This window comes from Daucus carota, chromosome 5, assembly GCF_001625215.2.
Source record: "Daucus carota subsp. sativus chromosome 5, DH1 v3.0, whole genome shotgun sequence".
NCBI classification, from domain to species: domain Eukaryota; kingdom Viridiplantae; phylum Streptophyta; class Magnoliopsida; order Apiales; family Apiaceae; genus Daucus; species Daucus carota.
This window is the reverse complement of record NC_030385.2, coordinates 25,653,883-25,681,295: the sequence shown is the minus strand read 5'-3', so window position 1 is coordinate 25,681,295 and position 27,413 is coordinate 25,653,883. Positions and strand designations below refer to the sequence as shown.

Sequence of the window (27,413 nt, the reverse complement as noted above, 5' to 3'; positions counted from 1 at the left end):
TCAAGTATAGATTTCTCTATATAATGAGATTGAGTCAAGGTTATTCCTTCAGTTGACTAAATCAGTTTGATTCCAAGAATCACACTAGCCTCCCCCATATCCTTCATTTCAAAGTGCCTTTTTAAGAATGCTTTTGTCTCGTTAATAATCTCAATATTGGTTCCAAACAATAAGATGTCATCCACATATAGGCATAAGATGACATACTCACTGCCTTTAACTTTGATGTAGACACACTTATCGCTTTCATTAACTTTAAAACTGAATGGCAATACAGTATCATCAAACTTTTTATGCCAATCCCTGGGAGCTTGTTTCAAGCCATAGATGGACTTGATTAACTTACATACTTTCCTTTCATTGCCAGATGCAACAAATCCCTCAGGCTGATCCATATAAATCTCCTCTTCAAGATCACCATGAAGAAAAGCCGTCTTTACATCCATCTGATGGATGATAAGACCATGGACCGAAGCCAATGCTATAAGCATACGGATTGTTACCATCCTAGCAACCGGAGAGTATGTGTCAAAGTAATCAATTCCTTCCTTTTGCTTAAACCCTTTTGCCACCAGTCTAGCTTTGTACTTATCTATTGAGCCGTCAGGGTTTAACTTCCTCTTGAAGACCCACTTGCACCCAATAGTAGAGCACCCAGGAGGGAGATCAACCAACTCCCATGTTCCATTAGAAACAATAGAGTCAATTTCACTCTTTACAGCGCCCTTCCAATGCCTAGACTCCGAAGAGTCCATAGCCTGTCGGAAAGTTAAAGGTTCGTCCTCGACATTGTAAGTGATAAAATCACTTCCAAAATCCTTAACTACCTTTGCACGCTTACTTCTCCTTGGTTCCTCTACTTCATTAGGAGTAGAACTACTACCAGGTTCCGCCCCCACATTTGTCATCTTTTCCACATGATCGGGAATAGAACTTGATGTGTGAGTGGGATCCTTATCATAGGTCTCTTGAGGTATACCAGTCTTCATAGGGTAGACATTCTCAAAGAATGTAGCATCACGAAATTCAACTATCGTGTTAGCCACTATACCATCTATGTCAGATTTTATTACTAAAAATCTCATAGCTGTAGTGGTCTCAGGATAGCCCAGAAAGATACAATCAACAGTCTTTGGACCTAGTTTCTTTCTCTTGTGTTCAGGGACAAGTACCTTAGCAAGGCACCCCCATACACGAAGATACTTAAGACTAGTCATCCTGCCTTTCCATAACTCTAAAGGTGTCTTATCCATGTGTTTCAGAGGAACTCTATTCAAAATATGGCAAGCCGTATTTAGAGCCTCTCCCCACATGTATTTAGGCAACCCAGAGTTAATTAGCATACTATTAATCATATCTTTAAATGTTCTGTTCTTTCGCTCAGCGACCCCATTAGACTCAGGTGTGTATGGTGGAGTAACTTCATGAACTATACCATTGTTTTCACAAAATTCATTAAAGGAGTTACTTGTATACTCACCACCTCTGTCAGATCTCAAACGTTTAAGTACCTTACTAGTTTGTTTTTCAACTTCAGTTTTATATATAATGAATTTACTAAGTGCTTCATCCTTATGTTTAAGTAAATAAACATAACAATATCTACTACTATCATCAATAAAGGTAATGAAGTATCTAAACTGGTCTTTAGTCAACACACCACCAAATTCACAAATATCAGTGTGTACTAAATCTAACAAGTCTGAATCCCTAACAATGTTATGAAAAGGTTTCCTTATTTGTTTAGCTAACACACATACTTGACATTTAGAATTCTTTTCTATGGTATGTTTTGGAATCAACTCTAAGTTCATCATATTCTTAATAGCACCAAAGTTTAAGTGACCTAGTCTAGCATGCCATAAACTTGAGGATTCAACACAATTCACAGAAGGAAGAATAACATTATTTAATGTACCCAAAATGGGTTCAGCATTTATTACAAACAAACCATTTGACAAGTAACCCTTGCCAAAAAATGTACCAGTGTGAATAAGAACTACTTTATTACATTTGAAGGAAATTTCAAAGCCATTGGAAACTAAACAGCTTCCACTTATTATATTTCTACGCATGTCGGGAACATAATGCACTCTAGTTAGGGATAGAATACGTCCAGAAGGGAACTTCAGGTCTACGTTTCCTATTCCATGTACTTGAGCAGCACTAGCATTCCCCATCGTCACTGTCAAGCTATGACTCTGTTGATAAGATACAAATAAACTAATATCAGCACAAATATGCACATTAGCTCCAGTATCTATCAACCATTCATTTGACAGATAGGTAGAAAATAATACAGGGTTGTAGGAAACATACCGGTCTGCGTTGGTTTCAGAAGCCGTGGCCTCACCAACAACCATGTTCACTACGGGCCCACTTGTAGTTGCAAGCACAACATTCGCTTGTGCTACCACCTCAGCCTTCTTCGCCTTCTTTGTAGGGCAGTCCTTACTCCAGTGCCCAACCTGCCCACAAGACCAACACGGTTTGTTTGCCTTGGGTTTCTTGGCCTTGTCCTTGTCACTCTTAGGTTTATTAGTGCTAACTTTCTTAGCCACACCCTTCCTTTTCTGTCCTACAGTGGCTACATTTACCTTCGAGCTCCCGGCCTCAGTTGGCATCACATGTCCTTGTTTGGACTTGTGTTGTTCTTGAACCGAGATGTCCAGCATAAGGTTGGTCCAGGTGATCTCTCCTTTCTGTCTTTTCAGGGAGAGAGAGAACTCCTCCCAAGACTTCGGAAGCTTTTCAATCACACTCATAACCTTGAACTTTTCAGGGAGGTCCATTCCGGACTCCTTCAAAGCATGCACTATCATCTCGAATTCATGCACTTGCTCAGTCATGGACTTGTTGTCCACCAGCTTGAATTCAAGGAACTTAGCCACAGAATACTTCTCAAGACCCTGAGAGTCAGTATTATGTGTCTGGTCCAGCTTCTCCCATAAGAGTTTTGCAGAGTAGGCATCAGAAGAATACACATCAAACAATGTGTTAGTGAGAGCAGCCAGAATGGCCGCCCTGGCCACACCATCCTTCTCAGCCCACTTCGCAAAACCCTTAACAGTTTCAGCCTTCTCTTGATCCACCACTGGTTTCTCATACTCCACAACAGGCCATAGACCTTTTACAGTCAACCACAATTTCATTCTTTTCTGCCAGCGAGAAAAGCCTACACCACCATTGAACTTCTCTGGCAAGCCAGTTAATTCAACGGCTTGTGGAAAACTGTAAGTAGTCCAATCAATGGCCACAACAGATGCACCAGAACCACTACCACCACCAACAACGGGAACCTCAGTTTCGCTCGACATTATGCTAAATATTATATAACAAATATTCTCTTCAAGAATGTTGGAAATACTGATTATTATAGCAACATAGAGGCAGTTATATATCATATTAAACAAGCCAAGGCCAAGCAAGTTTAAACAAAACGCGAAGGTAAAACACATGCATATCAGTGACTGTAAGACAAGAGGAAGGAGAGAAATTGTACCAGTAGCCATAGCCTGAGGCAACGACATGTACAACACGAAAATGACAAGAACAGCTGAGTCGTCAGGCCTTATACGAAGACCTGACTGCTCTTGAAGAGAATATTGCCCCCACCTGCTGCACTGGGGATGCTTGCAACACCTCCTCCAGGATAAAACAGCTCAGAGCTTTGAACTACAGCACCTTCGAAGCTCAACAACGACTAACTCCTCACTCGCCGGAAAACCAACTTCTGAACTGACTGTGTTTGGGAGAGAAAGTAGAGAGGAAGAAGAGAATGTAGGTGTGGTGTGTAAAACTCAGCAACTTAGTCCTCTATTTATACTAGAGGCTAAGTGTAACTGACCACCCAAATTTAATATAAGAATTTAAGCTGCACATTAAAAATAAATCGTAACAGCTGATTTATTATAATGTAACAGCTGATATATATTAATCCACACATTAAACCAGCCGTTTTATATATATATATTTTAATTTCTGAATATATCATCAGTTACAAATCCAGGTTCATTGTATCTGACTTAGCCCACAATTGTGTAATCCGACCCAGTCCAATTGAGCCCAACAGACACAACCCAGCCCAACTGATAAATAGATTCTAATTAAAATATTATATTAAACCAATACGAAATAAAATTCCCCGCCCAGGTCGCGAGGCGTACGCGAGACGCCGAGACATTCGCCCAAATCGCCCTTCGACCCGACCCGTGACGTGACGTGACGTGACGAGGCGTGGCGGGGCGGGGCGGCGGCGGCGGCGCGCGCGCGGGCTCGTGAGAACACCACGCACCATAACACACCTTAGTAGTTATGCACCACCCATGTGTGTTATACTATATAAAGCCAACACCCCCTTTATTTCTTTCAATGTGGGACAAACAACATTCTCTTTCAAGCTCTTTCAAGCCACTAACTTCAACTTCATTTCTCTTATGGATTTCCTTAAGAAAATTCTTAAACCCATACATGAAAGTTTAAGTTCCGATATCTAGAAACAACTTCCAATCATTAGATTATGGAATTAACAACAAGAACATAATAAAATTATGAACTTAAAACTCCATTTTCTAACACTATCTCATATTTAACAATAAAAACTACTATTACACCACTACTTTCCTCCACTATCTCAAATCTATTATTAAATATTGATAGGTCCCACCACTTTACCCAATTTTCATCTAACTTTACTCATTTTTCATACATTGTCTTGGTCTCCGTGTCCCCCTCCAACGTAAACAATTGAGGGGGACGGAGGGAGTACATGTTATTGAACGCCGAATTCAACATATAATATATCAAATCGATCAGGAGAATATTAACTATAATATGGTACCATCAAAACAAACTAAAAATTTTATTTGGCTTGCTATTTTAAGATTGAAGTAGCGGTTTGACCTTATTTTTTTCTGGCTCGGTTCGTATTTGTTCGTGAACAAACTCTTGTTCGGCTTGTTAGTTAACGAGCTCAAGCTCGAACACAATTTTTTGTTCGATAAGAAAGCTCGGCTCGACTCGGTTCGATAAAAAAATTTTTAAAGCTCGGCTCGATCAAAACTCGGCTCGACTTTTTTTGTGAACAGCCCTGGGGAGAGGACTATCATCCGCCACCTCACCATTCAGACCAAGAGCTAGAACATGTTGGGTTCAGCTCTTGACTAATGACTCAACTTAATTTATTACTTAACATTACTCATGTGATAAATTTAGATTCTAAAAGTTTGGATAATTTGACATATTAATGATTTATAATTATTAAAAATATAATATCAAAAATAAAAATGATTTACGAGTAATTTACGTTTTGTGGGTAATTTTTATCAGAAAAAATTTAAAAAATTAAATCACTCAAAAAAATAACTCAAACTAACTTGGGTTGTTTCTGACTTATTGCGCAGCCCACCATTCTTCGGCCTCCTAGTGCAAGGCCAAGCCTGTATTATACATATCAACACACGACCACTCGAGAGAGAAACAAAATTTTTTCTACAGACTACAGAGTACTCCTAACCAGTAGTTTAGTTTGTGGATCACTTCCTCTGTAATGCATATTACATAAAGTGAAAGATCATATGTTTTTTGACATTAACGATGGTTCAAATATCAATAATGCAAATTATCTATGCTACTTTATACTTCTTCATAAAATTAAATTTTCAAGCCATTAGAAAGTTCAAATATTTGATAATCCAACATTTCTATCATCAGAGCATACCCATTTCTTTGCACGCTTCAATGGTTTCTGCGCAAAAGTCGCACACGCCCTTGTTTTTGTGTGCAAACTCAAAACCCAGGGCCATCAGCTTCTTTGACGAACAAGGGATTATTTTTGGTGACCTGTCCAAGTCCTCAAATCTGCTCAATAGAATGAATTTTCATCATACATTTTGCTAGTTTTGAGATTGAAAATTACAGAACTAAGAGAACTCTAGCACGTACTCGGTTAGTATATTCCTGTCTGGGTACTTGAGGCTAAGTGAATGCGCAATTTCAAATAAGTTAACAGTATGAGAGGAGCAAATGTATCTTCCCTTGGCCAGAGGATGCTCAAAGAGGAATATGTGAGCATTGCATACATCATCCAAATGCACGGCATTAGATCCGTTGAGCTTCTTTAGCAACGCCATGTTAGCTTCATTTTCTATTGTATGATCATGTTACACGTATTAGTACTGACAGTTTTATATATCTGTGTTTGAGAAAAATAGGTGCGAATTTTTGAAAAAACAGGGGAATTAGTAACTAAACTTACTAGTATAGAAGGCAGTGGCGACGTCAGTACTAAAGCTTGTATGAGGGGTAATAAAATGGCCGAGTACAATGGAAGGATGAATGGTGACCATATTAATCCCATTCTCTTCTGCATATTTCCATGCGGCTTTCTCTGCAGTAGTTTTCGCTACCAGGTACATCTGCAGTTCATTAGTTTAAATTTTAACCGTTACTTTAATTATTTATTTTGTCAAAGAGTGGAAAGCAAGGGAGGATCTAGAGGTGCTCGAGCCCACGCTGACACCTGACACAGCTGATTTCCAAGAGTTAGGTATCTAATTTCTTTTATTAGTTGTTCTGATTGACCATTGGAAGTTAAGGAATAACACAATTTATATCTCCTCCCAGAACCCATGTTTCCAAACGGCACCTAACAGTGGATTTTGATTTCAAATACTGGAATTGAAATTCTAATATTCCTAAACAATGGATTTGGCTTTCAAATTCTGGATTTGAAATCCTGAATTTGAAATGAAATCCATGTTTCCAAACGGCACCTAACAGAAATACCCCAGCATATGTATTGTAAAGAAAACTTTGAAAGAAACTTACCCATCCATACATCTTAAGTTCATAGCATAAGTCAACATCAGTCCAAAGATCCTCGGTGTACTCGTGGAGTGGGGGTTGAGCCTGCACAGTAATCGTTCCTGTACTTGAGGTGTAAACGAACCTCTTCACAGTATTGGCCTTGGAGCATGATCTCATAATGCTCAGTATTCCATTCAATGTTGTTGATTCCATCTCTTCTTCCTGACCATATATAAAATAACAAAATATTGACACAAAGATGGGGAAAAGGGATCATCTATGTGTTCAAAAGGAAATGAGCGAAAATGAGTATAATTATTGTGGATGGAAACAACCAAAATACAAAATTAAGTCGAGGGAAGATACGGCCTAATATCTGAGTGCATTACTACCAAAATTGAGCTTAGATGCAGGGCAATACAGGATAGAGAAGTACGGAAATTTAATTGTATAATATGTTAGTTACTAATTTGTGTTTACAACTACGTATACATAAATCTTTTTAGAAATAACTTATTAATAATTCAATTTTTCTTCCATTGCGAACCTATTATGGTTCTAGGATTTCACTTATAACAGTTAACTAGTTTTATCTACACTAGGCCAAACAAGGATAAGTATTGATGATGCTCGGTCTAATGCTAAAGGGAGCAGCAAAGGGTATATATACATACCCCATCTTGGCCTTGGTGCACAAGTTCCATGGGGGTAGCCACATGAAAGACACCTTTGCAACCTTGAATTGCTTCATCATAGCTATTTTCTTCAGCTAAATCTGCTTTCCACAAGCTCAGATGTGTGCTTGCTTTCGGAAGCTCCAACAGAGTCTTTACTTTCTTTTCATTTCCTGCACATGACTCTCCTTGTCATAATCAATAACATCACTTTTGATCTAGTAAGCAGACATATAATTCGCGATGTTTGGAAAGGAACTAGAGAAACAAACACTGCATTTAATTGTTCTTTCGGAAAAATGTACTTGACAATCAAACTGGCTATTGAGAATTCTTCTTATCTAGTCAGAGCAAAGATGCAAAGATATATAATTGCCAGTAATGCGCTTAAGAGATGATACATACCAGGATCACGGACAGTAGCTCGAACATGATACCCTCTTTCCAGAAGTGTCTTGACAAGCCAGGATCCTATGTACCCTGATGCTCCTGTTACACACACTGTCCTCTTTTCCTCCATGCCTACTATTACAGCACCTAGCTAGCTTCTTACTGATCAATACTTTTTACAATTTTCACTGCCGATCTGTCTTTCTAGGCAATTCTTTTGAGAATTATATCATACGCTTCCGCCACATTTACTGGTGAAGTTGGTATTTAAGTGTATATGTGATTGTGCGTGCACAACTGAGATAGTATACTTGGTACTTAGGGCTACAGATCGAAAGGCTCAGAACTTAAATACTATATGAATTACATATTTGGATGATGAAATGATGCAGTACGTATTGATGTTTCCTGTCCTACCAATTAAGAGATAAGGTCGGCACAAATGTGACTAATAATCATTCAAGGTGGGCTATACGTAACTGTGGTCTGAAAATAACAGTAGGGTCGAAAATAACAGACGAGGACTAATCAGATTTGTGCTGGAAATCTGTCTACAGCAAATGTTAAATTTTTTTGACATTAACGATGTTTCAAATTTCAATAATTCAAATTATCTATGCTACTTTATACTTCCTCATAAATCTAAATTTTCAAGCCATTAAAAAGTTCAAATATTTGAAAATTCAACTTTTCTATCATCAGAGCAAACCCATTTCTTTGCGCGATGATTTCAGCGCAAAAGTCGCCCACGTCCTTGTTTTTGTGTGCAAACTCAAAACCAAGGGCCATCAGCTTCTTTGACGAACAAGGGATTATCTTCGGTGACCTGTCCAAGCCCTCAAATCTGCTCAAAATCAGAATAAATTTTCGTCATATATTTTGCTAGTTTAGAGATTGAAAATTACAGAACTAAGAGAACTCTAGTACGTACTCGGTTACTATATTCCTGTCTGGGTACTTGAGGCCAAGTGAATGCGCAATTTCAAATAAGTTAACAGTATGAGAGGGGCAAATGTATCTTCCCTTGGCCAGAGGATGCTCAAACAGGTATATGTGTGCATTGCATACATCATCCAAATGCACCGCAGGAGATCGGTGTATCTTCTTTAGCAAAGCCATGTTAGCTTCATAATCATGTTAAACGTATTAGTACTGACAGTTTTATATATCTGTGTTTGAGAAAAATAGGTGCGGATTTTTAAAAAAACGGGGGAATTACTAACTAAACTTACTAGTATAGAAGGCAGTGGCGACATCAGTACTAAAGCTTGTATGAGGAGTAATAAAATGGCCGAGTACAATGGAAGGATGAACGGTGACCATATTAATCCCATTCTCTTCAGCATATTTCCATGCAGCTTTCTCTGCAGTAGTTTTTGCTACCAGGTACATCTGCAGTTCATCAGTTTAGATTTTAACCATAACTTTATTCATTTTGTCAAGCTGACACAGCTGATTTCCAAGAGTTAGGTATCTAATTTCTTTTATTAGTTGTTCTGATTGACCATTGGAAGTTAAGGAAATTAATACCCCGGAACAGGGTAACTTGGTTATAAATCGTTGGCCTGAATATGTATTTTGAAGAAAATTTTGAAAAGAAACTTACCCATCCATACATCTTAAGTTCATAGCATAAGTCAACATCGGTCCAAAGATCCTCGGTGTACTCGTGGAGTGGGGGTTGAGGCTGCACAGTAATGGTTCCTGTAGTTGAGGTGTAAACGAACCTCTTCACAGTTTTGGGCTTGGAGCATGATCTCATAATGCTTAGTATTCCATTCAATGTTGTTGATTCTATCTCTTCTTCCTGATCATATATCATGTAACAAAATATTGACACAAACATGGGGTAAGGGATCATCAATTTGTTCAGAAGGAAATGAGCGAAGATGAGTATAATCAATGTGGATGGAAAAAACCGAAAGATAATATAAAGAAGACGGAAGTTAACGCCTTATATTCTGAGTGCATTATTACCTTAAATTGAGCTTAGATGCAGGGCAATACAGCTTAAAGGGAATCCATAAGCATATCATTCGTGAAGCTTATATATATATATATATATCTTAAACTGAAGTACATAAATCTTTCTGGAAATAACTTATTTATAATTCAATTTTTCTTCATTGCAAACCTACTATGGTTCTAGGAAACAATGACAAGTTTAGATGACGCCCGGTCTAATGCTAAAGGGAGCAGCAAAGTGTGTGTATATACATACCCCATCTTGGCCTTGGTGCACAAGTTCCATGGGGGTAGCCACATGAAAGACACCTTCGCAACCTTGAATTGCTTCATCATAGCTATTTTCTTCAGCTAAATCTGCTTTCCACAAGCTCAGATGTGTGCTTGCTTTCGGAAGCTCCAACAGAGTCTTCACTTTCTTTTCATCTCCTGCAGATGACTCTCCTTGTCATAATCATTGATATCACTTTTAATCTAGTAAGCAGACATTTGATATTAATCGCGATCTTTGGAAAGGAAATAGAGAAACACTGCATTTGATTGTTTTTAGAAACATTCGGAAAAATGTACTTAACAATCAAACTTGCTACTGAGAATTTTTCTTATCTAGTCAGAGCAAAGATACATAATTGCCAGTATTGTGCTTAAGAGATGATACATACCAGGATCACGGACAGTGGCTCGAACATGATAACCTCTTTCCAGAAGTCTCTTGACAAGCCAGGATCCTATGTACCCTGATGCTCCTGTTACACACACTGTCCTCTTTTCCTCCATTCCTATTATTACAGCAATATATTCCTAGCTAGCTATGTGATTGTGCGTGTACAACTGAGATTGTATACTTGGTACTTGGCGCTACAGATCGACAAGCCTCAGAACTTAAATATATGAATCACATATTTGGATAATGAAATGATGCAGTACGTATAGATATTTCCTGTCCTACCAGTTAGAGATAAGGGTCGGCACAAATGTGACTAATAATCATTCAAGGTGGGCTATACGTAACTGTAGTCCGAATATAACAGCAGGGTCGAAAATAACAGATATGGACTAGGAGTATCAGATTTGTGTGGAAATCTGTCTACAGCAAATGTTAAAATGTTTATGATAAGCTTTGTTAGAAAAATGAGTTACGAAACAGTATAAACAGCAGTTTGTGGATTATTTCATCTGTAACGTTTAAACGAAAATCATTTGTCTTCTGATTAAGCGATCAATTATGTGGTAGGCGTACAAAAACTGTACAGAACAGTACCAAATTTACAAGTTCTGTCTGCTGCTTTATGCTTAATAACATAACTTTGAAGCCATAACAGTGTTTATAATATTTGCTAGTCTTATGATTTCTGTGATCAGAGCAAACCCTTTACTTTGCACCATTCGATAGTTTCAGCACACAAGTCGCCCCCATCTTTATTTTTGTAAGGATGCTCAAAGAGGTAAATGTGCGCATTGCACACATCATCAACATGCACCGCAGATAAATTATGACACATACCAAAACATCTAAGTCAAAAAACTCCTCAAAGTAGATTTTTGAAAATTAGCTTTTTAAACTCAAATTTATATTTCAATCCGCTAATTATCAAATACTAACATTAGTGGATATCTAATTTTATCTCAAGTCTCTAACTTCCAAACATGCCTAAGTATCCGATATGTTCCGATTAACACTCGTACCGGTATAAAATGATAAAACGGTACATATCAGAAGAACAAACTTGACAATTCACAATGGTATGAAGGTTACTCGGTACATAATGGATACTTGATTCGGTCGAGCTAACTCGGCCGAGTTAAAACGAGGGTTTGATGGGTACATACCCCAGATTTTAAGGGTTAAAAATGGATACTTGATTCGGTCGAGCTAACTCGGCCGAGTTAAAACGAGGGTTTAACGGTACATACCCCAGATTTTAAGGGTTAAAAAGTATTTCAAGTTTTAGTATCTAAACTCTTTGATTGTTTGTGGTAGATAATAGTTACTAATTTATCATGACATGGAAAGATATATAACCAACCAACATGTGCACGTTGCTGAGATAAAATTGAAATCAAGGTGGAGGTACTTGAGAGAAAAATTTCGTGAAGGTACTTGAGAGAAAAGTTCGAAATTCTAGTAATTTTTAATTCTGAATTGATACTCCTTATTAATCTAAGAAGCAGGACTCGTTAGTTACTACAAATGATTGATTGCAGATTTTAATTTAGAGAATTCCGGAATTCATGTTTTATAATAGTCATTTTACTCATGTAGCTCACAAGATAATTTAGTTTAACGTGCAGGTATCCATAAATTGTGTAGTTGCTCCTGATCTTTAAAATTTTTCATGGCATAGTAAATGAAATTGACCCATATATATGAGAGCCTTACACTGCCAATTTTTTTTTCTGCTGGATTCATCTAAACATGTTTTCGGAGGTAAAATTTACAAGTTCTGTCTGCTGCTTTATGCTTAATAAAATAACTTTGAAGCCATAACAGTGTTTATAATATTTGCCGATTAAATGATTTCTGTCATCAGAGCAAACCCTTTACTCTGCACCATTCGATAGTTTCAGCACACAAGTCGCCCACATCTTTATTTTTGTGAGCAAACTCAAAACCAAGTCCAATTAGCTTCTTCGACGAACATGGGATTATTTTTGGCGACTTGTCCAAGCCCTCAAATCTGCTCAAAAGAATGGAGTTCCCACTCATATAAATTGGGAGTTCAGAGAATGAAAAATGTAGAACAATAAAATTGAGAAAGAAATCGCGTTGGACATACTCGGTTGGTATATTCTTGTCTGGGTACTTCTCTCTAAGTGAATGTCCGACTTCAAATATGTTAAAAATATGAGTGGAGCAAATGTATCTTCCCTTGGCTAGAGGATGCTCAAAGAGAAAAATGTGCGCATTGCACACATCATCAACATGCACCGCAGATAAATTATGAAGTTTCTTTGGCAGAGCAATGTTAGCTTCATCTTCTATTATATGATCATGTGTAACATATTAGTACAGACACTTCTATATGCCTCTGTTTGGAATAATATGTGTAGATTAGTGAAAGAACTAATGAGAAAATCACTGACTAAACTTACTAGTATACAAGACAGTTGCAGCTTCAGTACTAAAGCTTGTTTGAGGAGTAACAGATTGGCCAAGTACAAGGGAAGGATGAACGGTGACCATATCAATCCCATTTTCTTCAGCATATTTCCACGCAGCTCTCTCTGCAGTCGTTTTCGCTACCACATACTTCTGCAGGTCATCGGTTTAATTTTTAAGCATTAGTTAGGAATTTGTTGTAACAACTAAGAAGTCCATGCAAACATACCCATGCAAACATCTTAAGTTCATAGCATAAGTCCAAATCAGACCAATGTTCCTCAGTGTACTCGTCAACAGGTGGTTGACGTTGCATCATAATGTTTCCTGTGGATGAGGTGTAGACGAACCTCTTCACAGTTTTAGCCTTAGAGCACGATCTCATTATGCTCAGTATCCCATTCACTGTTGTTGATTCTATTTCTTCGTTCTGCGCAATTAATTTCACAAAAAGATACAATCCATTAAAATCACAGTTGAATAATCTTGTAAAGCAAGAAACAGTAAAAGTTAGTAAAATTTAACAGGGCAGAACTGAAGTCTGAACAACGACCTCAAAAACTGATGAAAGTATAATCGGACTCAATTAAGCTCTAGTAGGTAAATTTTAATTCATACGAACCTCAGCAGGTTCGTCATGGTAAAGAAGTTCCATAGGGGTGGCGACATGGAAAACACCTTGGCAACCTTGAACTGCATCATCATAGCTACTTTCCTCAGTTAAATCAGCCTTCCACAAGCTCAAATGCGTACTTGCATTCGGCAGCTCCAACAGATTCTTCACCTTCCTCTCGTTTCCTGCACACGACTCTCCTTGCTTTAAATCAATATTAACATAGATGCATAATAGCGCCATTCATCATTAATTTTACATACCAGGATCACGGACCGTAGCTCGAACATGATATCCTCTTTCAAGAAGCCTCTTTACAAGCCAGGAGCCAATGTACCCCGATGCTCCTGTCACACAGACTATTCTCTTGTCCGTCATGCTTATTAGTTATTTTACAACGATATATAATCGGATACTTCGAGCTAGCTACTGATTATGCAACTGCGGCACATATAACTGTGCTTCTGTGTTCAAGGGTGGATGAGGGCGGACATATGTGGCTAATAATCAATCTCCAGGGGTAGGAATATAAATCATAATTATATAACACGACACAAGTTCTGAAAAGGCCAAACTAGAAATATGTAGAAAACGTAGAACTGAACATACACCTCGTATCCCAGAATTATCTGTCATTTCAATTTTTTATAGATATTTTAAAATCTTAAAAACCTTCTATTCATTTATTATTTTTATAAGTTTCTATCTAAATAAATTATTATAACTAAAGTTTTAATTAAAATTTTTGAAAATATAACAAGCAAACCACTTTTTAGAAATTTAAGAGACCATGGGCCGTTTCGGTTAGCTTAAAATAAGTGATTTCTTTATTAAATTGAAGAGGTGGAGTAGGGGTGAAAAGTAATAAGTTAATAAAAGTATTTGGAAAAGAAGCAGAAGCTCTGGAAAAAAAGTTAGCATTCTCCGCTTTTAAAAAATGCTTTTACTTGTTTACACAAGCGGGTCAAGAAAAATAGAAGCTAGAAGCACCTCCGGCTTCCGCTAACCAATATATATATATATATATATATATATATATATATATATATATATATAGTAAATGATAAAATGGTGGCCGTAGTTTCTCAAATTTTACAAAATGTTAGCTGGAGTTCAAAAACTACAGATTGGTGGCTGGACTTTATCTCCGCCTTTTAATAAGGTGGGTGTCGTCAAGTTCCATTAAATCTGACCGTTAAATCCAAAAAAAATAATTAAAAAGGGTAAAGACGAGTTTTTACACAAATTTAGGCGCAAACAGCTGCCCATCTAATATACAAAAGATTCATGAGCTTGGGGATTTTTTGGCGGTGCGTTTGGGAAATGTAAGGAGGCGCGTGCTCAGCAGAAGCCTATATCTGGTAAGCGTAAGGTTGCAAGACGAGGGGTTAAAATTCATCTTCTATGTGTAGTCTTTGTAATTCACACTGGTATAATTTCTTTTGCTTTGTATTTGTGAGTACGCAGGTGGGTTCGACGGAGAACGACGAGGGCTGGTGCCGATTGTCGGCTGGGGTTAAAACAGCGAGGATAAGACAGAGATGGCGATAGGAAGGTCAAAGGGGAGCGTGACCTGCTGATTGTTGGCCTTGTGGTGATTGATTTTGTTTTTAGTGGTGGCGTTAGGTGGTGGCCGCTTAGAAGCCGTGGTTCAGATGTGGTCGTATACATGTGTATAGTTGTGGTCGTATAATTGTTGATGGTGGTAGTTTGTTGGCTGGGGAGGGTGAACAACGGTGGAAAAAAGTAGGGCGGTGGAAGAGAATTGGGAAGAAGGGTGCAGCGGGGTCGAGTAGCGACGGGGCTGAGCCTAGTCGTGGTGGTCCTGAGCAGATAACAGAGGGATGAGATGATGGGTAGGCAAAAGGAGATTGATGGCAGTCAATCCGCTTTTACCCTTCCTTTTTATTTTTTTGAGACTTAACGGCCAGATTTAACGGACCTTAGACGGCAGCCACCTTATTAAAAGAGGGAGGTAAAGACGAGCCACCAATCTGTAATTTTTGAACTTCAGCCAACATTTTTTAAAATTTGGAAAACTACGACCACCACTTTGTCATTTACTCATATATATATATATATATATATATATATATATATATATATATCATGCCACAGAACAATATAAAATGTATTATATAGATATAATGTTCGCAAAATTTCTAGTATAATAATAAAGTATTAATCTCTGTATAACTTTTTCCTTAAATATAATATTCTCAACCATGAAAACATAAAATATTAAAAATTATTCTAAGAATAATGTAAAATGGAAACAAAGACGGTACAAGTGAGGAAATATATATAGTATTAATCAAAAGAAAATCATTTTCTTTTGATTAAGTGATCAATTATGTGGTAGGCGTACAAAAACTGTACAGAACAGTACCAAATTTACAAGTTCTGTCTGCTGCTTTATGCTTAACAACATAACTTTGAAGCCATAACAATGTTTATAATATTTGCTGATTCAATGATCTCTGTCATCAGAGCAAACCCTTTACTCTGCACCATTCGATAGTTTCAGCGCACAAGTCGCCCACATCTTTATTTTTGTGAGCAAACTCAAAACCAAGTCCAATTAGCTTCTTCGACGAACATGGGATTATTTTTGGCGACTCTTCTAAGCCCTCAAATCTGCTCAAAAGAATGGAGTTTCCACTAATTTAATTGGAAGTTCATAGAATGAAAAATGTAGAACAGAACAATATAATTGAGGAAGAGATCGCGTTGGACATACTCGGTTGGTATATTCTTGTCTGGGTACTTGTGGCTAAGTGAACGTCCAATTTCAAATATGTCAAAAATATGAGTGGAGCAAATGTATCTTCCCTTGGCTAGAGGATGCTCAAAGAGGTAAATGTGCGCATTGCACACATCATCAACATGCACAGCAGATGAATTATGAAGTTTCTTTAGCAGAGCAATGTTAGCTTCATCTTCTATTGTATGGTCACGTGTAACATACTAACATATTAGTACACTTCTATATGCCTCTGTTTGAGATAAATAGGGGTAGATTAGTGAAAGAACTAATGAGAAAATTACTGACTAAACTTACGAGTATACAATGCAGTTGCAGCATCAGTACTAAAGCTTCTTTGAAGAGTAACAGATTGGCCAAGTACGAGGGAAGGATGAATAGTGACCATATTGATCCCATTCTCTTCAGCATATTTCCATGCCGCTTTCTCTGCTGTAGTTTTCGCTACCACATATGTCTGCAGTTCATCGATTTAACTTTTAAGCTTTATTTAGGAATTTGTTGTTTCAAAGAGTGGCGAACCAGGGCAGGATCTAGAGATGCTCGAGCCAATACACTAGTTAAAAACTCAGATCTAGAGCAGCAAAAAGTTGAGTATAATTTCTTCCTTATTTAGTGGCGGTGAACTTTGAAACTTGAATATATTACTCCCTCCGTCTCATTTTATATGACCCTTATTCCTTGTCTAAAAAGAATGAATCTATTATACTAACAATTTTTCAACATTATTTTCACTATTACACCCCCTACTTTCCCACACTATTTCAAATATATTATTAAATTTTGTTAGGTCCCACCACTTTACCCACTTTTCAACTAAATTTACTCTTTTCTACTGCCTTTTTCTTATTCTCCGTGAAGGTCAAACCAGCTCACTCAAATTGCGACGGAGGGAGTAATATATTTCAAAACGCACGCCAACAGGGAAAACTGATATGTATTATACTACAAATATAAATCGCTGGTGAACATAGTGTAAAGGAGTTAAGAAAAAACATACCCATGCAAACATCTTAGTTTCATTGCAGAAGTCCAAATCGGACCAAAGTTCCTCAGTGTATTCATGAAGTGGTGGTTGACGCTGCATTATAACCGTACCTGTGGATGAGGTGTAGATGAACCTCTTCACAGTCTTGGCCTTGGTACATGATCTCATTATGCTCAGTATCCCATTCACTGTTGTTGATTCTATATCTTCGTTCTGCGCAATTAATTTGACAAAAAGGTTTATCAATGAGTGTCTGTGTGATGGGCTATTCGTGTACTACCCAGAACCCATATATATTCTAAAATTAGCGAGTAAATCAAGCGCAAAATCTGCATAACCAGAAAGTAACTCGTCTATTGTTACATTTGGTGAAAAAGAGGGTTAGGTAGTGTTTAGCGTAACTCTTGCCGACATAAACAACAGTTTTTTGGTTAAAAATTATTTCGAGGAAAAGTAAGTCCTCTTATACTTTTGCAAAAAATTGTTTTCAGCTTTTGCTATAATTATTTCTAGATATTACTAACAAACCTCATCAAATTATTTTTTTTATATTATAATTCAAAATATGCAAATTTCAACTATATGATTTCTACGACATCATTTTTTTATCAGCACTTTTTTAATAGCATATCAATTTTCAACAGCACTACCAAACAAAACAAACACTAAGTAGGAAAGTGCCTTGACCTCAAAAACTGTATGAAAGTATAACTGGACTAGCTCAATGAATACAAACCTCAGCAGGTTCGTCATGGTAGAGAAGTTCCATAGGGGTGGCGACATGAAAAACACCATGGCAACCTTGAACCGCATCATCATAACTACTTTCTTCAGTTAAATCAGCCTTCCACAAGCTCAAATGCGCACTTGCATTCGGCAGCTCCAACAGATTCTTCACCTTCCTCTCATTTCCTGCACACAACTCTCCTCGCTTTAAATCAATATTCCAAAAATACAAAAAGCACACATGCATGATTTTACATACCAGGATCACGGACCGCGGCTCGAACATGATATCCTCTTTCAAGAAGCCTCTTGACAAGCCAGGAGCCAATGTACCCCGATGCTCCTGTCACACAGACTATCCTCTTCTCAGTCATGCTTATTAGTTATTTTTTAACGATATATAATCGGATACTTCGAGCTAGCTACTGATTATGCATATGTGCAACTGCGGCACATATATTGTTCTTCTGCGTTCAAGGGTGGATGAGGGCCGTACATATGTGGCTAATAATCATTCTCCAGGGATAGGAGATTAGGAGCACAATCACGTACATAACACGTAAATAATTATGGACTTGCTCTAATAAAAATATTAGAATATTATTATTATTATAGACATTGGTTTTAGTGCAATCCAAGAAATAAGAAAGTTAAATATAGATGGTTTATAAATTATATCTAAGAGTTGAGTTTCACCTAGACCATCTTTTTTTCTTTTCATTTCATCCATACGTGTGGCCGCCTGACGATGTTTTGGTTGGATTGATTTTTGAAAATTTTGAAATAGAATTAGCACCTGAGATTGCAAGACTTGGATGCCTAACCGCCGCACCAATCATTCGGGGGCGGCGAATCTTATTTCAACCTCTACATTTGTGATTTATTTCGATTGATTGGTTGCAAATATGATTGTAACACTTATAAATTTTATTTTAATTTTTTTAAAAGGTTTGTATTTTTAAAAATATTTTTGAAATTTTATTAATTACTTGAGTATCTTTATAAAAAACTTTTTTTATTGGAAATTTTGGAAACTATATATTTTTTCCGAATGAACATTGCAAAATATATTGTCCCCATGTGTTTTTGATAAAATACTAAAAAAAATCTATATAACTTTTTCCTTACATATAATATTCTGGTAAATAATATTCACAAGACAACGTAAATTTTAAACATTAATGTAAATATAAAACCAACAAGGTACAAGCGTCCAGTGTGGAAATATATATAGTATTAATAGTTGGTACCATGAGATGTTTAGCATCAAAATTAAAAATAATCATAGATTCAATCAACTCCTTGATCAAAGCAAACCCTTTTCCCTGCACGATTCGATAGTTTCAGCGCACAAGTCGCCCACACCTTTGTTTTTGTGTGCAAACTCAAAACCAAGGCTCATCAGCTTCTTGGACGAAACAGGGTTGATTCTTTGTGACTTGTCTAAGCCCTCAAATCTGCTCAAAATCACAAGGAATTTTCCACTCATATGAATTGCACAGTTCAGAGAATGAATATACAGAACTTGAGAAGATATTTAATGGTACGTACTCGGTCATTATATTCCTGTCTGGGTACTTGAGGCTAAGTGAATGTCCAATTTCAAAGACATTATAAGTATGAGAGGAGCAAATGTATCTTCCCTTGGCCAGAGGATGCTCAAACAGGTATATGTGTGCATTGCATACATCATCCAAATGCACAGCAGGAGATCCGTGTAGCTTCTTTAGCAAAGCCATGTTAGCTTCATTTTCTGCTACATTCTCAATGTGTAACAAATTAGTACGTAAATACTTCCTCTGTCTCACAGTAGATTCTTTACGTTACTTTTTGGCACTTATTTTGAAGCTACTATAAAGTATAGTTTCATAAAATTTTATTAAATTTTTTTTAGGATAAAAGTTTGACGTTTAAACTTTTATTCAAAAAAAATTAAAAAAAATGTTATGGAACTTTACTTTATACTCGTACAAATAGTGAACGCAAACAACTTGCTGGGACCGAGGGCGTATGAAAGTTCTTCGGGGTGAGAAAAGTAGTTGTATTTTCTGAATTGAAAAGAAGGGTCATTTGTGCTAAAACTTACTGGTATACAAGGCAGTTGCAGCTTCAGTACTAAAGCTTGTGTGAGGAGTAATGAAATGGCCAAGTACAATGGAAGGATGAACGGTGACCATATCGATCCCATTCTCTTCGGCATATTTCCATGCAGCTCTCTCAGCAGTAGTTTTCGCCACCACATACATCTGGGGTTCACAGGTTTACAATTTGAGCTTTAATTAGAAATACATTTGTCTAGTCAGTTGTAAACTAAAAGAGGGTGCAGAGGGCTATGCATCAAATTAGTTAAAACTTCATACTTGGTAATAAATCATTGGCCAACTTATTGAAAAAAGAAAGTTAAGTAAAAACTTACCCATCCGTACATCTTAAGTTCATAGCATAAGTCCAAATCAGACCAATGCTCCTCAGTGTACTCGTCAACTGGTGGTTGACGTTGCATCAAAATGGTTGCTGTGGTTGAGGTGTAGATGAACCTCTTCACAGTTTTAGCCTTAGAGCACGACCTCATTATGCTCAGTATCCCATTCAATGTTGTTGATTCTATTTCTTCGTTCTGCCCATAAACATACTGGTTCTTCAATCATCATATTTCACACTCTTAAATCAATATATATTGCACAAGCGTTTGTGTGTTGGGCAATTCATATACAACTGTAAAATATTATATGCTTTGTATCTCCAACAACTCGATTTCTCTGATTTTCAGTATTTATAGAAAGATAGAGATTACATGATAGGAATTGTAGCAGGGGATTTTCTATGGTGTGCGCCCATGGGCACACAATATATAGTCACTAACTTTCATGCGAATGATAAAATTTGATTGGTAGATCAGATGAATAATAAATGATGATAGCCCCCCTCATGCACATCAGTTTAACCAATAAAAACAAGTTATTTTCATTTTCATGAGAGTTGGTGCTTATTGTGTACTCTTGAGCACACATTAGAAAAACTGTTCTAACTATATGATAAAATATAAATTACACTTATATGATAAGTATAACAAATATGTTTTACATACAATATAAAGTATATGTATTTAAGTGTTGTGGTGTCCTCCAAAGGACTTGTTTATGTTAATTATCTAATACCCTCCTCAAGTTGGAGAGGGAGAAACTTCAGAGCAAACTCTGGAAACAAAACGACGAAATTTATCGGCCCGAGGTTAGACTGATCGAAAACTTGTAGAGAACCATTCCCTCTAAAACCTTAAGGTGTTAGAGGAGGCCCCTTTATGGATCTTATACTTTATATTTCAACACTCCCCCTCACTCGAAATCCTTAAGGTGTTAGAGGAGGCCCCTTTATGGATCTTATACTTTATATTTCAACACTCCCTCTCACTCGAAATCCCATTATTTGGGTTGAAGAGTGGATCACGGGCGCCCATCTTTGGGTATAAATTGCCTTCGTGTCCATTTTTAAATTGTGAGAATTTTGGGGGTGGCAGGGGCTCGAACTCGAGACCTCCCGCAAACCTCGCTGTGATACCATGTAGAGAACCATTCCCTCTAAAACCTTAAGGTGTTAGAGGAGGCCCCTATGGATCTTATACTTTATATTTAAACAAAACTTTAACCTACAACTCTTTGTCTCATGCTTTCTCTTGTTTTCAGTAAAGGTTGGTCTCTCCGCCAACTCGATATCAATAATGCTTTCCACCAAGGTACCCTCACCGAATTTGTGTACATGTCTCACCTCCACGCGGGTTTCCTTAATAAAGACTATCCCAATTATGTTTGTAAGCTCCATAAACCATCTACTAGCTTAAACAATCACCACGATCATGGTACTAAGAGCTCTATTCTTATCTCATAAATTATGGGTTTCACACAACTCTATCGCTCAACCTTTTTTCTTCTTCTACAATTCCCAAAATTCTGTAATTGTTCTTTCAGTCCACGTGGATGACATTATTGTTATTGGCCCTTCCACAGATTTACTTAATCGATCTCGATGTCCCCTATTGTTGTCATGATCACATAAGCTCTCACATTCAAAGGAGAGAAAACATTCAAACGACTCTCACATTAGAAAGGGGGAGAGAATTATTTTGATGGGTCGCGCTCAAGAGAGAATCACTCCTTAAAATAGAACCATAGAACCACTAGGATTCTGCTGCAGAACCCTAAATTTTAAATAGATTTTTAGGATCTAAATCTAAATACATGTTTTTTTCATGTTTTTTCATCGTTATGTGTGTTCAAAAATAATTTAAAAATATAATCCATAGATATTGACATTTTTTTGTGAAGTTCTGCTGCAGAACCCCAACTAATACTTAAGTTCTGCTGCAGAACCCTTACCTAATAAGGTAAGGGTTCTATGGTTCTCTCTCTAATGGTTCTCTCTGGAACCTGACCCTTATTTTGATATGTAGAGTATTTAATTAAGATGCATTTGGTCAATAAACAATACATACATCTTGTTTACATTCTTTGTTATGATGAGATCTGTTACGATTGTATCTCGAACAATTTAAACAATTAAATTTTTTGCTTCTCGGTATAAAAAAAGTTGTTTGGAAGAGTATAGCTTCTACTAAATAGATTATTATCGAGATGAAATTTATAATTTTATTAGTATTCTTGATTTATAAATTTAAGTTTGTTAATATATACTGATCATAAATACATGTCAAAAGTTAAATTACAAGTAATATTGATCAATAATCCATTAAATATATATATTACGAGATTTATTTCATGAATGAATTTTTTCACTTTATTTTCTTAGGTATCAATTATCATGTATCAGAAGTTCTGTTTCAACTTAACGTAATAATTTAAGATTTATTTGTTATTAACTTTGTCGTTGTAACTAGTGATCAAAACAGCAGGTATTCTTTCTCATGAAAGTAAAAATTAATAATTTTACAATTACAACACATATATATCATAAAAATTTACTTAAAGATTAAAAAAAAATAATTGTGAATAGTCAATTTTCAATTTATAAATTCTAATATCATAATGAAATACTGTGACAACTTAGGTCAAATCCCGAGTCTTTTTCGAAAATCAGGTCACATGCCGAACTCCGCATCTGAAAATAAGTTCAAATATACTGATCCAAGTGTAACAACTTGAATCTGCTCATCATATGCCCTCAAAAAATAACGATTAAACTGAACTAAGTCTTCACAATTCAAGTGGGACCGGGGCTGGCAGTAGTAATCTTTCTTATATCTTTTAAATTATAAAATAGAAAGTTAATATTTTCAAACAAAATTATTGTAAAATATGCAAGATGTTCGCAAAATATGGTGACACTCTTTTTACATAAAAGCAAGAGAAAAGTGCACTTTGTGTACCTGAACTTAACCCATTACAGCACTTTCAATACTGTACTTTAATATCCTACACCCGATGTATCGTACTTCTCGATTTTATGCAGTTGGTGTACTTTCGTCATCTCACGCATAACGCCGTGAGATTAAAATGTAATTAGCAGGGTTAATTCAGTCTTACTCATATACACTCTTCTTCCATGTGTTCTCATCATCTCCTTCTTCCCCATCTTCTCTTCTTTCCCAAACTCATTCTCTCCCAACCTTTACACACACCTATACATACACACAACGACTCTCACATCTCCGATTAACCGGAAACATGGAATCCGATATCCAGACGAAGTTCACTTACCTCGGAAGAACTTTCAACTCGCTCAACATCGACGACTCGTCCGCCGCGACTGTAACAGCGACCGGTCCGGCGAGTTCTCCACGACGTCTACGCAAAGCCGACGACGTTGGCGGGGAACTCCGATGATTACGTGATAGAGCAGCTGGAACCTGATCTGTAGTCGAGCTTGATTGATGATCAGAAATTGGCGGCGATGGAGCTGAGGCTGCTGGCGAAGAATAAGCCGGAGAATCGGATGAAAATCGCGCAGGTCGGTGCGATAAAGCCGCTAATATCACTTATTTCGTCAATTGATCCTCAATTACAAGAGTACGGAGTGACGGCGATACTAAATTTGTCGCTGTGCGATGAGAATAAGGAGCGGCTTGTGCGTTGCTGTGGTACTGAATTCGACGGAGAAAGAGAACGCGGCTTGTGCGTTGCTGCGGTTATCTCAGATTGAGGAGAATAAGATTAGAGCGGTGGAGGCGGGGATAATGAAGCCGTTGGTGGAGTTGATGGCGGATTTTGGGTCGAATATGGTGGATAAGTCGGGGTTTGTGTTAAGTTTGTTGGTGAGTGTGGCGGAGGCGAGGGTTGCGGTGGTGGAGGAAGGGGGAATTCCCATGTCGGTTGAGATTGTGGAGGTTGGATCGCAGAAGCAGAAAGAGATTGCAGCTGCGATTTTGTTGAGTTTGGTGAGGATAGTTCGGTGTATCGGACAATGGTGGCAAGGGTTTGTGCTAAACCGTCCTGACATGACACCGTTGTTAGCTTTTTCCTTCTTCTGACATGACACTATATGTGTGTTAATTATTTAAAAGACTGAATTAACCCTGCTAATTACATTTTAATCTCACGGCGTTATGCGTGAGATGACGGAAGTACACCAACTGCATAAAAATCAAGAAGTACGATACATCGGATGTAGGATATTAAAGTACAGTATTGAAAGTGCTATAATGGGTTAAGTTCAGGTACACGAAGTGCACTTTTCTCTAAAAGCAACTTCTGAGCTGCGTACAAAACTTATTTCGGAGTAGCAAAACACAGCTCTCAGAACGTAAAGCCGAGCCTTATGCTCCCTAGGTCCCATCTAATTCCATACATTTCTTTTCAACTTGTCGACACACATTTTAATACTCTTATAAAATATAATTTCATAACTTATTTTTGAGATTTTTTTTCTAAATAAAAATTTAACATCCAAACTTTAATTCAGAAAAAAAAATTTAAAAATAAGTCTTACAATTACACTTTACGTGCTGCGTCCAGCCCCCAATGTATACTATGTGGGGGACGGAGGGAGTGACAAAATGCTTAAAAGCGCGATCATCCGAAGCAACTGTATCGCTAAAATCGTAACTGAGACTCAAGTAAGTAAGCAGCAACATGTATAAATATGGGTACATACCTCAGCAGGTTCGTCCTGGTAAAGAAGTTCCATAGGGGTGGCGACATGGAAAACACCTTGACAACCTTGAACCGCATCATCATAACCACTTTCCTCAGCTAAATCAGCTTTCCACAAGCTCAAATGCGTACTTGCATTCGGCAGCTCCAACAGATTCTTCACCTTCCTCTCGTTTCCTATATACCACTATCCTTGCTTCAAATCAATATTAACACAGTTACACAGATACATAATATCGCCATTCATCATTAATTTTACATACCAGGATCACGGACAGTAGCTCGGACATGATATCCTCTTTCCAGAAGTGTCTTGACAAGCCAGGATCCTATGTATCCTGATGCTCCTGTTACACACACTGTCTTGTTTTCCTCCATGCTTAATATTTCGAGAGAGCTCGGATTGTGGCACGTCTAACTATGAATATGTACAGTATATATTAGTGATAGATAGTCTGGTCATAGCAGTTTAAAGGGGACCAATGATCATGCTAAGGGTGGGGACATAAATACATAGCAGTACTACATAGACCGTTGAAAATTAGCAAGGGACGTCTTGTAATCAGAATTGGATAATTTAAACTGACAGATAAAGTCCACATAACATTTTGTTGATTTTATATTTTAAATAATTATCTGTTATTACAAAATAGAATAATAGTAATAAATTTAATAGATTTTTATATCGGTTTTATTGACATAATTAATATTATAAAATTAAAATAAAATATTAAAAATTTAGCACGTATTCTTTCCGTCCCAACATTTTTATACAATTTTTTTTTTGCATTATTTGACATACATTTTAAGAATTTTACAAAATATTGCCTATAACTTGTTTTTTAATTTTTTTGATTATGAATAAAAATTTAAATATTAAATTTTTGTTTAAAATGTAAATTTAAAATAATCTATTAAACTGTATTTTATAAAAAAATTCGAATACGTGGCGACAGACCTCCATTCTAAATATATATAATTTAATAGGATAAAAGAAATATTATTAATGATTAATTTGTAACTGTGCAACCGTTGAAACTTTGTTGTTTTTTGTCGGTTACTTAACGTGCATGTATGAAATTTTATCACAAAAGTAGGACCATGATATTGATCTCAGGAATTATATAGCTTTCCGTAACGCTAACGCATGCAACAGCAGCCCCCATGGCCCATATTATGATTTTGATTTATGATAACCCTGCCTTCTTCGCCCTCCTCCGGTGAAGTCTTTCTATATTATTCTAAAGATTAGTAATCAATTTCGTAAATCGTGAGGTTTATGTTTTACAAAATAAGTTAATATTATCACTTTCTAAACTTATTTTAACTGTTAAAAACATCACGTTTAAACATAATAAGTTTTATAAAATTTATAATTTAGAATCTATAATTTAATCTAAAATAAAAAATTAAAATTTTGTACAGTACAATTATTAATTATATATATCTTAATATACGTGAACTCAAACATATGGAACAAGGGAATAGAATAATATTATACTAAAAAAAAAGGGAATAGAATAAAATTAAAAATTTGTGAGCTACTAACTTAGTACATACTTTCTAATATAAGAATTGAGAGTAAATCCTTTTTTAAAATTAAGCATTTTGAAGTAGGATATTTTCTATATGACATGTAAATAAATACATGTGTATATATATAATTCAGCTCTAGGAGATATTTTATAAGAATATTTGTTATATCATTTTTTGAGGATCTCTAATTACTAGCAATTTATTATTATAATTAACATATACCAGAGACAAGCACGACCTAGAAAACCAAAAAAAGTAGGTAAAAAGTTGTAAATGTAAATGAATGTAAAGAAAAACCTCCACTACCGAAAAAATACGCCGCCTTATCTTTTATTAAAAGAAAATTTAGCGAGAAATAATTTAGACATCTAGAACGTTTCTTTGGTCACAGTTTTGACTAAATATTATTCACATAACTCTCGTCGTCTCTCGGTATCACAGAAAACTATATTATATAGCAACGCTATGGGGGACATTTAGCTGATGATATCGGAGAAAATGTTTTATTCAAGTCTTCAACTCCAAAGTATTACTGATAGTGATTTCCTTTTAATTTTAATTAAAAATTAGGCACATGTTAATTAAAATATGCGCAGATCAGCTATGTTGCATGTAAATTAAAAGAAATGTGCATAACAGTTTTCTTAATCATTATTTATTTTGAATTAAATTATATATCGATGACCCTCACAAAAAATGTGCTCTGAAATTCTTTGAGTGGTAAATGACTTGAATATGAACTAGCAA

At 36.5% G+C, this 27,413-nt stretch overlaps 5 protein-coding genes and 1 pseudogene across 9 annotated transcripts; 1 reads left to right on the top strand and 5 right to left on the bottom strand.

The window, feature by feature from the left end:
* Positions 1-5,560: 5,560 nt before the first annotated feature.
* On the bottom strand, positions 5,561-8,020 carry LOC108222766 (bifunctional dihydroflavonol 4-reductase/flavanone 4-reductase). The gene is made up of 6 exons (XM_017396665.2): positions 7,887-8,020; positions 7,482-7,654; positions 6,829-7,029; positions 6,257-6,416; positions 5,944-6,145; positions 5,561-5,859 (listed from the first exon to the last, which is right to left on the bottom strand). Exons 1-6 carry the CDS (start codon positions 7,999-8,001, stop codon positions 5,709-5,711), a joined length of 1,002 nt encoding a protein of 333 aa, XP_017252154.1. The 5' UTR covers positions 8,002-8,020; the 3' UTR covers positions 5,561-5,708.
* Positions 8,021-8,423: 403 nt separating this feature from the next.
* LOC108222765 (bifunctional dihydroflavonol 4-reductase/flavanone 4-reductase-like) lies at positions 8,424-10,809 on the bottom strand. Of its 2 annotated transcripts, none has more exons than XM_017396664.2 (6): positions 10,499-10,809; positions 10,093-10,265; positions 9,478-9,678; positions 9,104-9,263; positions 8,803-8,995; positions 8,424-8,715 (listed from the first exon to the last, which is right to left on the bottom strand). In XM_017396664.2, the coding sequence occupies exons 1-6, from the start codon at positions 10,611-10,613 to the stop codon at positions 8,514-8,516; spliced, it is 1,044 nt and encodes a 347-aa protein (XP_017252153.1). In that variant the 5' UTR covers positions 10,614-10,809; the 3' UTR covers positions 8,424-8,513. The 2 variants fall into 2 exon arrangements, with proteins under 2 accessions (XP_017252153.1, XP_063949537.1); XM_064093467.1 differs by having other exon boundaries at positions 8,473-8,715; positions 8,811-8,995; positions 10,499-10,800.
* Positions 10,810-12,178: 1,369 nt separating this feature from the next.
* On the bottom strand, positions 12,179-14,081 carry LOC108221478 (dihydroflavonol 4-reductase). 2 transcript variants are annotated; one of them, XM_064093470.1, is made up of 6 exons: positions 13,813-14,081; positions 13,559-13,734; positions 13,166-13,366; positions 12,930-13,086; positions 12,614-12,815; positions 12,179-12,514 (listed from the first exon to the last, which is right to left on the bottom strand). In XM_064093470.1, the coding sequence occupies exons 1-6, from the start codon at positions 13,925-13,927 to the stop codon at positions 12,364-12,366; spliced, it is 1,002 nt and encodes a 333-aa protein (XP_063949540.1). In that variant the 5' UTR covers positions 13,928-14,081; the 3' UTR covers positions 12,179-12,363. The 2 variants fall into 2 exon arrangements, with proteins under 2 accessions (XP_063949540.1, XP_017250841.2); XM_017395352.2 differs by having other exon boundaries at positions 12,930-13,089; positions 13,813-14,080.
* A 1,759-nt stretch (positions 14,082-15,840) lies between these two features.
* On the bottom strand, positions 15,841-18,648 carry LOC135152692 (dihydroflavonol 4-reductase-like). Of its 2 annotated transcripts, none has more exons than XM_064093468.1 (6): positions 18,287-18,648; positions 18,038-18,213; positions 17,314-17,514; positions 16,611-16,770; positions 16,290-16,491; positions 15,841-16,186 (listed from the first exon to the last, which is right to left on the bottom strand). In XM_064093468.1, exons 1-6 carry the CDS (start codon positions 18,399-18,401, stop codon positions 16,036-16,038), a joined length of 1,005 nt encoding a protein of 334 aa, XP_063949538.1. In that variant the 5' UTR covers positions 18,402-18,648; the 3' UTR covers positions 15,841-16,035. The 2 variants fall into 2 exon arrangements, with proteins under 2 accessions (XP_063949538.1, XP_063949539.1); XM_064093469.1 differs by having other exon boundaries at positions 16,290-16,386; positions 18,287-18,571.
* A 549-nt stretch (positions 18,649-19,197) lies between these two features.
* On the bottom strand, positions 19,198-25,551 carry LOC108222116 (bifunctional dihydroflavonol 4-reductase/flavanone 4-reductase). Of its 2 annotated transcripts, none has more exons than XM_017396019.2 (6): positions 25,394-25,551; positions 25,132-25,307; positions 20,444-20,644; positions 20,114-20,273; positions 19,579-19,783; positions 19,198-19,484 (listed from the first exon to the last, which is right to left on the bottom strand). In XM_017396019.2, the coding sequence occupies exons 1-6, from the start codon at positions 25,506-25,508 to the stop codon at positions 19,334-19,336; spliced, it is 1,008 nt and encodes a 335-aa protein (XP_017251508.1). In that variant the 5' UTR covers positions 25,509-25,551; the 3' UTR covers positions 19,198-19,333. The 2 variants fall into 2 exon arrangements, with proteins under 2 accessions (XP_017251508.1, XP_017251509.1); XM_017396020.2 differs by having other exon boundaries at positions 19,579-19,780.
* LOC135152645 (U-box domain-containing protein 4-like) lies at positions 23,580-24,474 on the top strand (annotated as a pseudogene).
* Positions 25,552-27,413: the final 1,862 nt, after the last annotated feature.